General features: G+C 36.9%; 1 protein-coding gene and 3 long non-coding RNA genes across 4 annotated transcripts; 2 read left to right on the forward strand and 2 right to left on the reverse strand.

The window, feature by feature from the left end:
- Positions 1 to 393: 393 nt before the first annotated feature.
- Positions 394 to 8,964, forward strand: ponzr1 (plac8 onzin related protein 1). Its single transcript, XM_082161269.1, has 4 exons — positions 394 to 546; positions 1,244 to 1,336; positions 1,763 to 1,908; positions 8,440 to 8,964. Exons 2-4 carry the CDS (start codon positions 1,246 to 1,248, stop codon positions 8,572 to 8,574), a joined length of 372 nt encoding a protein of 123 aa, XP_082017395.1. The 5' UTR covers positions 394 to 546; positions 1,244 to 1,245; the 3' UTR covers positions 8,575 to 8,964.
- Positions 1,821 to 2,500, reverse strand: LOC309492337. The gene is made up of 2 exons (XR_014203514.1): positions 2,378 to 2,500; positions 1,821 to 2,345 (listed from the first exon to the last, which is right to left on the reverse strand). It is a non-coding gene; the product is annotated as an uncharacterized lncRNA (long non-coding RNA).
- Positions 4,853 to 6,099, forward strand: LOC309492338. Its single transcript, XR_014203515.1, has 2 exons — positions 4,853 to 4,993; positions 5,037 to 6,099. It is a non-coding gene; the product is annotated as an uncharacterized lncRNA (long non-coding RNA).
- A 6,319-nt stretch (positions 8,965 to 15,283) lies between the features above and the next one.
- LOC309492341 lies at positions 15,284 to 16,397 on the reverse strand. Its single transcript, XR_014203517.1, has 2 exons — positions 16,264 to 16,397; positions 15,284 to 16,164 (listed from the first exon to the last, which is right to left on the reverse strand). It is a non-coding gene; the product is annotated as an uncharacterized lncRNA (long non-coding RNA).
- Between the last annotated feature and the right edge of the window lie 301 nt (positions 16,398 to 16,698).

Below are 16,698 nucleotides of genomic sequence, written 5' to 3' on the forward strand. Positions count from 1 at the left end.
GCTTACCCATTGACTTCCAAAATATGAAAATAAATAAATAAATACAAATATGGAAGTCAGTGTGGACCAGACACGGTTTGGTTACCAATTCTGCAATAAATAAATAAATAAATAAATAATTGTGTGTGTTCAACAGAACAAAGACACTCATACAGGTTTAGAACATCTTGAGTGTGATCGTAATGACAGAATTTTATTTTTATTTTTGGGGTGAACTATCCCTTTAAGAATGTTATGGTGAAATCACCAATAAAATAATTTTAAACAAACTGTTTAAATACGTATTAAATGGATTATTTCTATAATCATTTGTGTTACAGTGTTGATATATTAAACGCCTCGAGCGGAAATCTCATTCCACAGAACTAGGCTACTACTACTACTAAAAGAAATTTACTACGTGTCGATACGCCTTCTTCTCTGTGGTAAAAACAAACAGGCAAATGATGCATCGCTCAGAGTGTTGCTCTCATTTCTGGTTAAGAGCCTTTAGGTTTCATTTTCCTGAAGACCCCCAGCGCTACACTTCTCCAGACTGAAAGCAAGGTAGATTACACTTATTTTCTTTTTTTTACTAATATATCGAATGTTCAATGCTATTTTAGATTTTTTCTTCAACAATTAAACGTGTTTATCGAATAACTGCGCAATAAGAGTTTGTTTCTTCAAATGATCGCGTGCTAAATACGCAATGAAATCTTTTATTTCATGCTCACATGTTGTTTAATCAGAAAACCTGACCTACACGATAAGCACAAAATCTAAAAACTGATCTCATTATAGCCAGCTTCTAAAAAGAGAATAATAGGCTACTACATTTTCAGAAAGTTCTGTATTTTATCGGTCAGATTCTCAGAATAGCTTTTTTTTTTCCATTCATGGAAAAATGAACGGTTAATAAGTTCACTTTCACCTGCAAATCTGTAAAACTTTTAAGGGAGTTTATAACTGACTCATTTGAACAGCAAACAGCGACTTTGAAAGAAATAAGTGTAATGGGAGCCCCCCTAAAGGACTTCAGCGGAAAGGTGTCTCTGCAACTCTAACAATAGTGAATTCAGGGTGATTGAGACACTTTTTTTTTTTTGGAAAACGTATCCCAATCGACCTGAATTCACCCTATAGTTTAATATTCTAGGGAATAAAGTGTGACGTGGGAAGAAAGCGTGACGCATTACTCTTTGCTTCATTTATCTTGATATCCTTATCTATCTCTCTATCACCGTCCATTCTTTCTTTACAGTCATGGCAACTACTACGGTTGTGACAACCCAGCATGTCTCCTCTGGGACCTGGACCACAGGCACCTGTGACTGCTGTTCTGATATGGGCACTTGTAAGTCTACCCACTGAACCATGAACTCTCGGTTCCCTTTTCCCACAACATGTTTGATTGTGCAATCCAATCTGATCCTGGTTTGATGTTGCATAATAAGTTCCAGAGTAGCACTGAAAATGGCCGGAAAATCAGGCACCGCCTTGCTCTCACAAAGCACTAATTTTAAAAAGTAGGAACCGTGTTAATGTAGGCCTACTTTATGAGATTATGCAGTTTACTTCAGTGCAAAGTTTTCTTTTCAATCACTGCTTTTTATAAAAAATTTACATTCATGTTTTCTGTTCCTGTTTATAGAATTATAAAATGTTGAGACCTTTTCAACTTCAACTTTGCATAGATATGTGGGTTGTAACTAGTGCTTTTGTGCATGCTCAGCTCTACAATCAACCCACGTGTGAGTGTGTGTGTGTGTGTGTGTTTCAGGTTGCTGTGCCCTGTGGTGTTTCCCATGTATGCAGTGTCAGACGGTCTCCCAGTTTGGTTGGTGTTTCTGCATGCCATTGCTGGACTGCTGCATGGTTGTGTCCTGCTGTCTCCGCCAGAAGATGAGAGATCGCTACAGTATCCATGTGAGTTTACACAAACACACACACAGATGCACACATGTGCAGCAGATGATTTACAGAGGAAGGCCTAATAATAGGATGTTGCTAAAGCTCGTACAGAGGAGATGAGAAGATTTGTTAACCGCTAACGGCTTCCTGTTCCTGTCTGGTGAATGCACTGACATGCCCTGGCACAAAAACACTACGAACAAAATCAGTAAAACTTTGTGTATAAGGTATTCCAGAAAGCAAGGTTATCTTACCGTCAAACATACCCTGAACTCTTGGTTGATTAACTCAAACCTTGCTTACTCGAGCTATGCTGGTTCCAAAAACACGTCCGGGAGTAAGTTCAATCAACTCAGAGTATGTTAACGGTTTACACACCAGACATTCTCACCAGAGCAGCGAATCGACGAGTCACCATGGAAACAGACGCTAACGCGCCATACTACTTCTTTCTTCTTCTTTTGTTCAATGCTGATTTACATACTTATTGCATGTCACCACCTATTTGGTGGTTGTGCAATCATTTTTCACTCATTTAGTTTAATAATATTTAATCACTGTAACTAAGAATGATATTGTTTTATGATGCTAATTATTTAATAAAAAGAAAGACTGATTAGACTAAATAACAGTTTGTGCTTGCAAAGATAACATGGCTGTTAAAGTTAATTTTTTATGTTTAGTTATTTTGCTTCCACATTACTTGAAAGGTAAGATATATCATATATGTTTTTTATTATTATAGAAATACATTATAGCGTAGAAAGATCGCAGATCATGCATGAAATTATTATATATATATATATATATATATATATATATATATATATATATATATATATATATATATATATTCAAATAAAATAAACATTACCTTGTTTTGATAGTTCTTTATATAATCAGTATAACTATATGAAGACTTCAGATGCAAAAGACTCTTAAGTGCCATCTGAAATGTTCTTCTATAATGATCATTTTTATCCAGCTTGGTATGTTTATGTTCACTTATTTCACTTTAATGGAAATGAAAATTACCTATTGTCATTAAAGTGAAATTACTGAACTTAAATATACGAGCTTGATAAAAATGATCATTCTAGAAGAAAATTTCAGATGGCACTTAGAGGCTTTTGCATCTGAACTCTTCATATATTTATATAATATTATGTGGAATCCGTCACTCCCACTAGAGCCCGAACACTAAACTAACCCAGGAACATGAGCAGGTTATGTTCAGATAGTAAGTTGCTATGGCTACTTACATACCCTGAAAGTTACCTCCGTTTTTTTGGAACTGAAAGCCGAGGTTCTCCGCTTACATACCCAGGTATGTCACATAGCCTGCTTTCTGGAATACCCCCCCTTTGGGAACAGAATGAGTGCACCAAAACATATCCATGAAGTACATGACTGGACAAGGAACACAAGAAATACTGGGATTTAAATACACAAGGGGTAACAAAATAACAAGATAACAAGGGAGAGTGATTAATCGACATGGAAACACAAGAGGGTAACTATGGGAACTAACCAGATTTAGGGAAACAGGGCCACCACGGACACGAGCGGGGAAAACACAGAAAACAGTGAAACAGGCTGAGATCGGGATAATTATATTGGTGTTTGCTCTTCAAACAGTATTATCATCATGATGTCGTTTGTCACATTGCGTTTATGGCTTAGGTGTGTGCAGTCTTAAAAGGACAGTTCACCAGCAAAAAAAAAAAAAAGTGCATATAACATGTATAACGTATGCAGTGTTGGGTAAGTTGCCCTAAAAAAGTAATTAATTACTAGCTACTTATTACATTTTCAAGATTGTAATTAGAATACTGTAATAATTACTCTATAATCCCATATAAACCTCGACCAGTTAAACAATACAAGGATAGACATGATACTGCTCGCTTTATTCTTTCAAATAGATATATAAAATTGCATAAATTATTCTTGAACTGAACAAAGTATTTAAAGAGTGAAGGTTACATCAAAAACATACATTTTAGCATTATTGTTTGATGTTAGATTCACTATTGTTTTATACAGAAATGTTCTATTTAAAGTATTTAGTGCAATAACATCAGAAGTAACTAGTTAATCAAAAGGTAAGGTTTAATAATGTTAAAATGTATGTTTTTGTTCAGTTCAAAAATAATTTATGCAATTTCATGTTATAGAGTTGAATACTGTATTTTTTTAAAAATCTGTGAAACACAAAAGAAGATCATTTGAAGAAAGTTTTTGTTCATTAAATTCAACAACGTTGGTCCAAAACTTTCATTGTATGAAAAAACTGAAAAAAAAATCATAATATAATAAACACTTCTTTTGTGTTCCGTGTAAAAAAGAAAGTCATACAGTTTTGGAACAACATTTTTCATATTTTTCCCAATTGCGACAATGTTCTTGAATAGGTCTGCTTGTAATTTTCACATCCTCATTTGTATGATGCAGTTTACCTCTTTCATTTTGAATATAGAATTGAGGAACAGATGTTAATGATGAGGAAGTTCCTTTTAAAAGTAAAATAGATGTAGCAGTCGTTTCATAACCGACATAATCTTACATTCTAAAAACTTATCTTTCACTGCTGGTCTTTCAAAGAGGGGAAACTCATTTTAATTTATTTATACGGAAATTCTACGTTTCTTTTCAAGAAAATGCTCTGTGACCCTGTCGTAGGCGTCTTTTCCAGTGACTTGACCAGTGTCCTCTCAATGGCCAGCAGAGTTAAATATAATTGTATAAATGTAATAATATAATAAAGGTATAAATAATAATATAATAAAGTATAATAATACTACTACTAATACATTTTTTTAAAAAAAAATTATTACTACTAATAATATAAAAAATATAATAAGTAATAATATAATAAAGATATGAATGTATAATTGTGTGAAATGTATTATGAAAATTGGCAAGCAATTTTGACAAGCAAATACCAAGAAATAGGTATTTTCGACTACACAAAATGTCCGCGATGGGACTGAGCTCGAACAGCTTCAGCGTCAGCGACTTTTTATTGTATGAAATCGCTGTCAATCAAAAGGAGACGCAGCCTTTCGACAGACCCTCCAATCATCACGCAGAAGCCGGAGTCCAGGCCAGCCCACTCCTCATTCACCCCCAGAGAAGCTGAGCATCCGTGGCCGGGACATAATCGCAGAATTTATCCAATGACCGTCGAGCTTCCCTTGCAGTCTTAAAGATATCGCCACTGCTTTATGGATGGATCATGGCCATATAAAAGCCGGGAAATACAATAAACCCACTTAAGTATCGCGTCTCTGTCAGAGGCACCATAAACCTTTATAAATGATTGACTTTGACTTTGATATTATACCATATGAAACCATACCTCCATCAGGAAGCAGATCCATCTGAACTTTGACTTACTTCCCAATACATGGCTATTTTGAGTGTGTAGCTTCATGTGAATGCTATATTTGTGCATCTAAATAACTGGTCATTGACCAGATCTTGTCCAAAAATGTATGCAGCTCTTGATGGAAATGACATCACAACGTTTATTTCCATCAAGAGGCGCATACATTTTTGGTCAAGATCTTGTATTGACAATGCAAGAGTCCAGCACTCTGTAAAGTCTCCTCCAGCACATCCCAAAGACGTCCAATGAGTTTAAGGACTGGACTCAGAGGAGCCGATTCATGTGTGAAAATGATTCTTGCTCCTCACAACCATTCTTTCACAATTTGAGCCTGATGAATCTTGACATTGTCATCCTGGAATATGGCCATGATGTGTCTTCCTACATAGTGGTTTAAGAAATGAAAAGCTACACACTTCATCAGTTAGGGTTAGAAGAACTGTTACCAAACATATAACATGCTAGAAACATAATAATCACTGCAATAATGATCCAATTATAGACTCTTAAGCATTTGCCTATTTAAATCCAAACAGCGACTTTTTTTTGTGGCCGGGCAGTCTATAACATATGCCTAGAGCACCACCTAGTGGTTATTATATAAAAAACAAAAGGAGCCTACATGAGATATTGCTTAATAACTTAACAGCTTTAAAGCAACACTAAGGAAAAAATGTTACCTTAAAATAATGTTTCCAAAATCGTATCAGTGGTTCATCAAGTCGTAACAGGGTGAAAGGCACTTATGCCTCCGCTTTGCGGCCCTATATCTGCTATAACCACACTATGTAAGTTTGCCAAACCGCGTTTCTGTAGTTCGAATGAGAAAAAGAAAACTACAAATTTGACTTGCTTTACGTCAAGTGTTACAATAGTCATTCGTTTCTGATGTTGCAATACATCATACTTTCATGACATCATGCAACTCTTCCTTGTCTGTGGACATCGTTCATTCCAAAGCCGGTGCTGGATAAACAGCGAGCGTGCGTGCGACGGTAGACTGCGGGCGGCGGAATTATTTACGACAGCGGTAATGGACAATTAGTTCCAACCTGTAGTAGGGGGACCGAAGAGGTGTTAGTGTTGCTTTAACTAAAAATATACACAATTTTGACAGAATTCAGTCTGATAAGAGTGTTTTCCAACATAATGATGGAAATAGAATTTTTTCGCCAGGCAATAATTTGCAGACTCCTATGCAGTTGAAGGGTCACTTGTGGACACACTCTACTCATGATGGGGGAGCAGAGAGAGTGAGCCAATCAGCAGTAGGGGGCGTGTCCACTCATGATGAGGGAGGATAGAGAGAGTGAGCCAAGCAGCAGTAGGGGGCGTGTCCACTCATGATGAGGGAGGATAGAGAGAGAGAGCCAATCAGCAGTAGGGGGCGTGTCCACTCATGATGGGGGAGGAGATTGAGTGAGCCAATCAGCAGTAGGGGGCGTGTCCACTCATGATGAGGGAGGATAGAGAGAGAGAGAGCCAATCAGCAGTAGGGGGCGTGTCCACTCATGATGGGGGAGGAGATTGAGTGAGCCAATCAGCAGTAGGGGGCGTGTTCACTCATGATGGGGGAGGAGAGTGAGTGAGCCAATCAGTAGTAGGGGGCGTGTCCACTCATGATGCTGGAGGAGAGTGAGTGAGCCAATCAGCAGTAGGGGGCGTGTCCACTCATGAGGGGGGAGGAGAGAGAGAGAGTGAGGAAGACGGAGATTTGAAGAAAGACTGTAGAAAGAGAGATGGCTGAGAGACATTACAAAAAAGAAAAGCTCAGAGGAATATCACTGGAAAAGAAGGGTTATGATCATGCAAGAGCTTTAGGACCCGCGTTAATATTAGAAAAGCTTTCCAGCGCTGGAGAGACCTGAGAGGGAAGGCCTGAAAACTACCGCTGAAGTTGTGTTGTTTTACGTAACGCCATATTTGCTTTATTTTTCACAAAGCTTTATTTTGTTTCGCCTGAATTGCGTTCAGCTATGATAAAGAGAGCTCCACTCTTGCATTGATGCATTTTGGGTGCGGAGGGAGGGGTGTGTTTGTTTGGAATGATTTCAAATATCAACAGTGTTTCTCAGAACTCATTTACTGCACCTTTTGACGGCAATGGAGGCAAAACAGATCAGAGAGAAATTTCAAAATGGATGATTAAAAAAACAAAGGGGCCGCTTTAAACAAAAATACTGTGTGGGAGAGTTTTAGTTAGTGGTTAACCAGGACCAATCAAGTGCTGATTTTGTGATATGTAACAGCTTTGAAGCGTTGTATATGACAATAAACCAATAACACCTAAGGGGCTTTCCAAATACCCACACTTGCGGTCTTTGCGCTTGTCCTTTTGTCTACTTGCATGACGTATTTCCTGTTTTTGGCTCAAGTGAAGGCATAAAGACTGCAGAAAATTGATTTTCAATACTTTGCATTTTAAAATAAACTTCTAAATGTCTGGTCAGTTGTCCCTATGTAACAGAAGACAAAATTTTAAATTGTGGTACTTCTAATTACGTGATAAAAAGCAGTTGCAATTGCAAATGTTGTACAAAATACACTCATTTTTGTACCAGTAAAAAGAATTTTCAAAAAGAACAACTTGTTTTACTACCAAAATACATGTAAAATCTAATTCATTTATTTTACAGTGGAATGCTTTCCTCTCTATATCTCTTGATTTCGGGGGATGTGTTTTCCTGAACCTAATGCATGATGGGATACGCTTAGCCTTGAATAACGCTCCGATGCGGTATTCAAGAGAGTGTGCGTTTAGTGTGCGTTCAGGGCACTGCGCTTTGCCATTTATTAGACATTGGGCAGTATTGCACACTTACTTCCTGTCACGTACACTCTCAAGTGGTCAAAACCGCAAGTGTGTGTATGTGGAAAGGCCCTTTATCCTGCCTTTGCTTGGAGAAGTGACATTTCAATTTAAGATCGAAGGAAGTAAAGTCTCTGTTTTGGCTATCAAGAAAATGCAACTATGCGACTATCAATTCATGTTCAACATCTGGGACTTAACTAAGTGCTATTGGCTAAAATGGGACACTCCCATATACTGTATGCTCCACCCTAACTTCCTGTTTCAATAAGAAATACAACAGTTTTGTCGAGCCAATAAGGATTATACAATTCTGAATTAATTTGACTCTTTGTTTCTTCCTCAGGGTTCGTGCTGCGATGACTTTTGCACAATCTGCTGCTGTTATCCTTGCGCATGGTGTCAGATGTCTCGAGAAATCAAGATTCGTGCCCGTTCTGGCACTGGCACTGTGATCACCCAACAGGTTATGCATGGTTAGAGATCAGTTTTGCTGTGAGTTCTGGTAGTATGGGCAAAAATTCATGCAGGAGTCGAAAACCGGTGCCCATTACCTAGTGTTGATGATGTAAAGGCCAAATTCTTTTATTATTGTATGCATGACTGCCTCTTATAAGTTGTCTTAACCTGTTCCACAACTCTTATATTCTGTGACGTTGTTCTTCTGTTCTTTTAATAATGTTCTGTAGATTACAAATTACAAAACAGACACAGCATATTATACTGCAATTTTATAATCAAAACAAGATATAAAAAAAAAAAAACTTATTGCATTTATAAATTGTTGTACAAATCAGTTTCCTCTGTTAGTTTACTGTCAGTTTATTTGTATTAGTTCTTTTCAGGAATAAAATGATGTGGTAAAAACCTGTTCTGGCATGTTTATATTTGTGTGCATTTGCTTATTGATATTTATCCCGGGTGTGAGAACACAAAAAAGATGATGCTTACTGATGAAGCATGGATTCCCTCCACTACACACACAACAACTTTTGTTGTGACACCATCTGTACATTTACATTCTAACAAAACATATTAAAAGTTATCATATTCCTTTGCGTAAGTGCTATTTCCACATACAGAAGGTGTTCACAAAAATGCAAATAAAAGTGCGATTTTTGCACATGGTAATTCACATTTGGAAAAATACTTTGCATATTTTCACTTCTCATAGCATGTTGTTGCAAATTTGAATCCTTGCTTGCTCTGTGGTTTGCGCTGGCAACAATTCATTGATTGTACACATAATGTTTGACTCGCTCCAGTGGAAATGCTGTTCCACAAATGCAAAATTCAAACATAGGAAGGGAATTCTTTTGTAGACTTCCCCGAACCCAGAGGCCCACTGTACTTTTACTAGCATTGTGAAAATGTTTACTTTATTTTGGTGATATTTGTTTTTGAATGATTCTGTTCTATTTTTCTGTTGTTTCTGCAAGCTGTGCAATGACGTTCTCGAACTCCCATGGGTCTTTGGTCAAACTGCATTTGACTTCAGCTGCATTCAAACCTTTGTTGACTTAAAGGGACAGTACACCCAAAAACTAAATTCTGTCATCATTTACTCTCCCTCAAGTTGTTCCAAACCTGTATGAGTTTCTTTCTTCTGTTGAACACAAAAGAAGATATTTTGAAGAATGTTGGAAACCTGACAGCTAGCCATTTAGTTTTTTCCTTTTCCATAGCATTCAATGGCTACCGTCAACTGTTTGATTACCAACATTCTTCAAAATATCTTCTTTTGTGTTCAACAGCAGAAAGAAACTCATACAGGTTTGGAACAACTTGAGGGAGAGTAAATGATGACAGAATTTGCATTTTTGGGTCAACTATCCCTTTAAAGTGCCCCTGTTGTGCTTTTGTACAACATCCAAAACCCACAACAACACTGACCAAGCAAATAAATATAGGAAACCATAGGATAAAAATGACAAATTATTTCCATGTTTTTGCCTCAAAATTACATTTATTATGTACTGAAAGCCCACACTCTCTTTCCCACTCAAATGCACACTTGCACAGAAACGTGTTGTCAGCGCAGCTCTGAAGATTTGATCAGTAAAATAGGTTAGCAACTACATGACATTTCTCACTACTCACTTAAAAATGTTTAAGTGTTTTTTTAGTGTGTAGCGAGGTAATAACGGCGCTGTTCTTGAAGCGGAAAAACGTACAGTTTCGCTATTAGAGACGCTGCTGCTGAACACATCACATATTCAGGTAATTCTCTCATTACCGCCACGGTTGTGCTTTATTTTCTAATAATTCAACTGCCTGTCATCAATTTTTGCTTATGTAAAAGGTCCCTAAAATTTTGTTTTGGAGTCTCCTACAATAGGTTTCCATGCATCCAAGGTCAAAAACATTTTCTCACAATATACATTGCACATCACCTCATTTCTCAAAGAGTCTGAAAACAGTTTGTTCGAAGATTCAGTTTGTCTAAACTCCTCCTTTCCGAGAGCCTACTCTGCTCTGATTGGTCAGATGGCCCAGTCTGTTGTGATTGGTCGACCGCTTACACTGAAAGGCACAATATGGGATTTTTTCTCCACTAGGGGTCGCTAACCTATTTACAATAACAAAGGCGTAGATTGATGACGCAACATTTGCTATGAATTATGGATTTTGTCGTCAACGTCAAGCCGACCGATCTAATAATGTATATGGATGACTGAATACATCGATGCTTTTATCATGACTGTGATATGAAGCAGTTCGGGATTGCTAAGAGACAGCTAGCAGCTCCAAACGCGATGCGAGTACCGCGGATATAAAAGGAATATGGACATTTCATTCTACCGAACTAACTTACACGCAGAATTACTACTCACAGGTCAGTTTATTAGACAAATTAAACTTGAGAGGTAACGCAGCGCTGTTTCACTCGGTCTAACATTACACTATCACACTAAACTGTATTTGAATGTGTTGAAATGTATGTGTTAACGTTAGTTTGTCTGTATGAGACTAGCAGTAAGCTAGCTAGATCAACATTAGAATAACATACAGATCATATTCTAACATTTTATCATTGTTGAACTATATAACCTTGATTAGTTTTATGTAAATGTGCTCACCTGTTTAATAAAGTACATGTAGGAGTTGTCGAAGTCTCGGACGTGGAGCTCTGGTTTATATAGTGTCCATGGGAGCTCTCGACATCTCGAAAACACCGCGCTGATATTGATTCTCGGTTTAGTTCTCCTTTTTTATCCAAAGTCTGCTTGCCATGGTCCATAATGTTTGAACGAAACAACAACAGCGTGCAAATAGACATTGCGAACTACACAGTTGTCCGCGTCAGTTTGGTTACTATCAGAGGGCTCTGGTTCATAGCTCTGGTTGCCATGGCAGCACGAGCGGAAACCAGAGACAACACGGATATGACGCCATTGACGGCGACAAAACGGAAATAAAGACACGGTCCGTGTCTTCGAATTAAAATACTAATATCTCTGGATTTAGAAGTTAATTGGAACTGTCGGGATAATGTAAATACACAACTTTAAAAAATATATAACATAGATATAGTGATTTTTTATATTTTTAAATAAAAAAAAATACATATTGTGCCTTGAAAATAAAACAACCTGTTGGATTAACATAAAAAAATCTGTACATCGGTTGCAGTTAGGTTTACGCAACATGATTTACATGTTAAAGCTACATCATTTATGTTTGTTAAATAAACATGATTTATATATGTTAAAGATACATAAATTGTGTTTGGTAAACATATATTGGAAAAGCTATTTGTGAAACGACTTGATAGCTTTATAGACAAGCATAACCTGTTAAGTGAACATCAGTACGGTTTTAGATCCAATAGGTCCACTTCAATGGCAGTCACTGAACTAGTAGAACAGATATCAACATCTATTGAGAACAGTGAGTATACTGTTGGTGTCTTTATTGACCTTAGCAAGGCCTTTGACACTATAGACCATTCATTGCTTTTAAGTAAATTAGAAAGGTATGGTGTCAGGGGCTTAGCACATGCTTGGTTAGAAAGTTATCTAAGTGACCGAAATCAGTATGTACACATTAATGGTATCAGTTCAATGGAGGCAAAAATAACTCACGGTGTTCCTCAGGGCTCCGTTTTGGGACCTAAACTATTTATTATGTACATTAATGAAATTAGTGAAGTCCTTAACAAATTGCAATGTATCATATTTGCTGATGATACCAGTTTGTATGGTTCGGGAAAAGATCTTGAGCTGCTTTTGAATTCAGTAGAAACCGAACTTAAGATACTCAAAAAATGGTTTGAAGTAAATAAACTTTCCATAAATCTGCATAAAACTAAATATATTGTATTTGGAAACAAGGTAGTAAACAAACTATGTCGACTCAAAATTGGGGAGGTAGAAATTGAAAGGGTGTATGTAATAAAGTTTTTGGGAATTAATATCGATGATAAGTTAAATTGGAAAGCGTATATAAATATACTAAAGACTAAAATTTCAAAACTTATTGCTATACTGTGTAAAATAAAAAACTTTGTGAGTCAAAACGCATTATATATACTGTACAATTGCCTCATCCTTCCATACCTTAGCTATTGTGTGGAAATATGGGGGAATACCTATAAAACTAATATACAACCCATTTTCTTATTTCAGAAGAAAGCAATTAGAGTGATTAGCTATGCAGAATACCTTGCCCCAACAAAATCCACTTTTTATTAGACAAAATATATAAAAATTTCATGATCTTGTTGATGTTTACACAGCAGTTGTGATGTACAAGGCCCATAATTTCATGCTTCCTCACTGTCTACAAGAGATGTTTCAAACTAGAGAATCTAGATACAGCCTCAGAGGTACTGATCTGTTACAAAAACCCATGGCGAAGAGTAATACTAAGAGGAGGTGTTTATCAGTTAAAGGAGTTGATCTATGGAACAGTCTTCTTATTCAACTTAAGCGCTCTAAAACTATTAATGCATTTAAGAAAATGTATAAGTTAAATATTATGGAAAAGTATAGAACACTTGAATGAAGTACATTAGAAAAGTAGTTGAAAGTGGATGTATAATATAATCTTGATTGTTGAAGTTTAAGTTCTGTGCTTATATGTTACCATCGCTGGAATAAGAGAAACTGTATAATTGTGTCATCTTTGGATATAGTGTCTCAGTTGTAAAAGGGGTTAGGCAAAATAAGTCTTGAATTCAGCCTAAACCCCTTCGGTCAGGCAAAATTTAGCATTTAAATTCCTAATGTACACATTTTGTATTTATCTTTCTAATGTACACATTTTGTTTTTTTTCTTTCTTTGTTTTTTTTTCTTGTATTATGTACAGGATCTTTGAATTACATGTGATCAAAGATTTAAATGTTCATAATGACCGAAGAAATAAACTACTACTACTACTACTAAACGAACATGAATGGCACAAGACTAAAATATGGTTAGATGAGAAACATAAAATAATCATTTAGGGAATACGAAATGCATTTTTGCAAATTGAACAATCTGCCCATTGCCATTTTTTGGAAATCAAACCAAATCAAATCAAAATCTGAATTTCAGCTCTGGATCCGCCTCAACACTTCATACACATGGATATGAATGGTGGCGTCGGTTTTACCATTTCAATTCCAGCACTTCAATTCCTACAATTCCTCGTCCTTCTGAAGTGCATCAAAGTGGATTCTCAGCGCTGAAAACAGCGTCTTCACGACATGAACGACACGAACCAAACTCTTCCAGTCTCAGCAACAACTACAGTGTTTGAGGGTCAGAGTAGACGTAGTGAGTAGGTAATGAAGACCTTAGACTGGCATTATGCAAATGAGTTACATTGCTATGTAGGTTTGCAACAGGAAGTGAAACTGGAATTACTAACGACTCATTTCAGCAGTTCAGAGTCGATTCCTTCTTTTAGTAACAATAACTTTATTAGTCATGTAGACGTGCACTTTTAAAACATTGCATGAAAGGTAATATTTAAAAAAGCATAACATGGAATCTTTCAAATCAAGACGCACATAAATGTTTCTGGTCTAACATTGACATTAACGATAACAAAAAGAAACTAAACTATTTAAATAAAATATAATCATGTGACGAGTCACACAGACACTTCTGGGAATGTCCTTTTACCGTTTTCACCGTAAATGATATGGTATTTTAAAGTACTTGCAATTAGGCCTAACAGGTTTTTACTGATACTGGTTTTTACAGTATATTCAAACGCACATTCCTATAGACTGAACTCGTAATACGCATGTGCACGCCATCAGCGTTCTCACAGGTTCGCGTTCTTGAAGTTTGCGCCGAGAGAACTTAAAGAGTTTTCTGTTAAACCGGTGTCATGTTAGCGGCCCCTAAGTTAATAACTAATGATCGTTGTGACGGAAGTGAATCAATCAAAACTAACTTTAGCTGGACAATAAGTTTACTCTAGAGCTGCTATAAAGCCAAAACAATCTCTGTTACTTTCATTTCCTATTATAAATGTAAAGCTTTGGAACAATCTACATTGTTAAAAGTGCTTTATAAATGAAGATGACTTGACTTGACTACTGTGCAGTTTTTCAGTTTTTTTAATGTAAAAACTACTAAAAAAGATGTACAGTGTGACATTTATATAATGCAGGCACAGGAATGCATCTGAAACTTAATATGTGTATTTTCCCATGTTCACATGGAACATCAACAACATGAAATAGTTCAAGGAATGTGCAATGTCAAGGACAGCACACACTCTGCTTTATGAGAGGTTTGGCCTTGTGGGAACTAAACAGAGCAGAACACTGACATCATGTATCAGTATGCTTAATTCATCATAAATTAATAAAGTGTCTTTTACAAGTTTGACTGAGGCAAACTAAGCACAACCACTGTCCTTGATCTGAATCCATTCAGCAATAACAGTTAAACTCCTCATACAGGGAGTAGTTTCATTTCCTGTGAAAGAGAAGTTATTCTGCTGCACTTTGAATTGTTGGACAGCTTCCTATCTGACTGACCTTGAGGGAGTTTCTTCAACCCAAGACAATGCAGTTTTATATCTTCCTTCTCTGTTTGACCCAGAATTAATTTTTCAGACTACAAACAAAATTAGCCCTAGCACAGCACCATCTCTTGGCAGCACCACAACATCTCTCCACATTCACGGTTTGTGTTCCCAGGCTGAAGGACTACTGTTTTCAACTCCTCTTTTCTTTTTTATTCGTTTGGAAGTGCGCCATCAGACCCTCCATTATTCTCAGAAATCGAGTAATCATATATCCGTCCCTCCCACGGCTCCTTGCGCAAGCTCTCCACCCGCTCCCTGTGAGAGAGAAAGAGGAGGAGAGGCAGGACATGAGTGGGAGAAGTTCTAGATGAATAAAGATAAAGGTTTTTTTCTCGAAAAGCAAGCGCAGAAATTTCCCCCTTTTTAACTCATTTGTTTTAATACTGTGTAACATAATACTGTGTTGAAAATCTACTCTACAACTTTGGGAACCCCAAAAATTGCAGTAGTAGGGCAGACATCAACCTTGATTTTAAATATTTTGGACATAGTCTCAAAATAGTTGTTCCAATAGTTATGAAGCATTGGACAGGAAAACAAACATATGACTCAGTTTAAAGGGTGACATGTGATATCTATCACAACTGCCATCAACGTTGGAATAAATCGCAGAGAGCCGAGCTTTGGAGTAATGAACCCTATGAAATATTTTTAACTGTATGAGCCAAAGCCGAACACATATTAAGCTTGTGTGAATTCATCCTACTCGTGTTCCCAGGCACTTTTAGTCTTAGCAATAGTGCAATCCTCTAAATCAATGGGCTGACAATAAATCCTGGAAATAAGTGCCTTGTTTTACCAGTATTAAAGGACTAGTTCACTTAAGAATTCAGATTTCCTGATCATTTACTCAGCCCAATGTCAGATATTAATGTCTTTATTTCTTCAGTTGAAAGGAAATAAAGGTTTTTGAGGACATTTTTCTCCATATAGTGGACTTGAATGGGAACCAACGGGTTGAAGGCCTAAATTGCAGTTTCAATGCAGCTTCAAAGGCGATCCCAGCCGGGAAATAAGGGTCTTATCTAGCCAAACCATCTGTCATTTTCAAAAAAATTAAGTAAACATTCAAATACTTTTTAACCACAAATGCTCGTCTTGCACTATAGCTGTGATGTGCCATGCATTACGTAATACCGTTGAAAGGTCAAGCGTGACATAGGTGGAAGTACCGACCGTTTTACAAAGCATGCAAACGTGCATGAATAAATCATCAACACGGCATGATTAAGTCAAACGATTACAAAAAAATTAAAGGTAGAACAACGATGCTGGACGATTTTGAAGTTGGAGGAGAAAATGAGATGGATTTTTTTACCTTCCTTTTTGAACTGGAATACGCGTGACCTTTCAACGTGATTACGTAATGCATGGCACATCACACTATAGCTCTGGTGTAGCCTATCGCAGAGCTAGGGAGACGAGCATTTGTGGTTAAAAAGTAAAGTTTTGTTTTTGTTTTTAGAAACTGACAGATGGTTTGGCAAGATTAGACCTGTATTCCTCGACTGGGATCGTGTAGAGACTTTGAAGCTGCACTGAAACTGCAATTTGGACCTTCAAACCGTTAGA

The sequence above is a fragment of the Leuciscus leuciscus genome (genome assembly GCF_965113295.1).
Source record: "Leuciscus leuciscus genome assembly, chromosome: 2".
NCBI lineage: Eukaryota > Metazoa > Chordata > Actinopteri > Cypriniformes > Leuciscidae > Leuciscus > Leuciscus leuciscus.

What these genes read in the sequence shown, in the direction of transcription:
- ponzr1 (XM_082161269.1), top strand. Translation starts at nt 1,246, where the DNA reads ATGGCAACTACTACGGTTGTGACAACCCAGCATGTCTCCTCTGGGACC. An exon ending in CTGTTCTGATATGGGCACTT is followed by an intron (nt 1,337 to 1,762) that starts GTAAGTCTACCC and finishes TGTGTGTTTCAG; the next exon opens with GTTGCTGTGCCCTGTGGTGT. An exon ending in GAGATCGCTACAGTATCCAT is followed by an intron (nt 1,909 to 8,439) that starts GTGAGTTTACAC and finishes TTTCTTCCTCAG; the next exon opens with GGTTCGTGCTGCGATGACTT.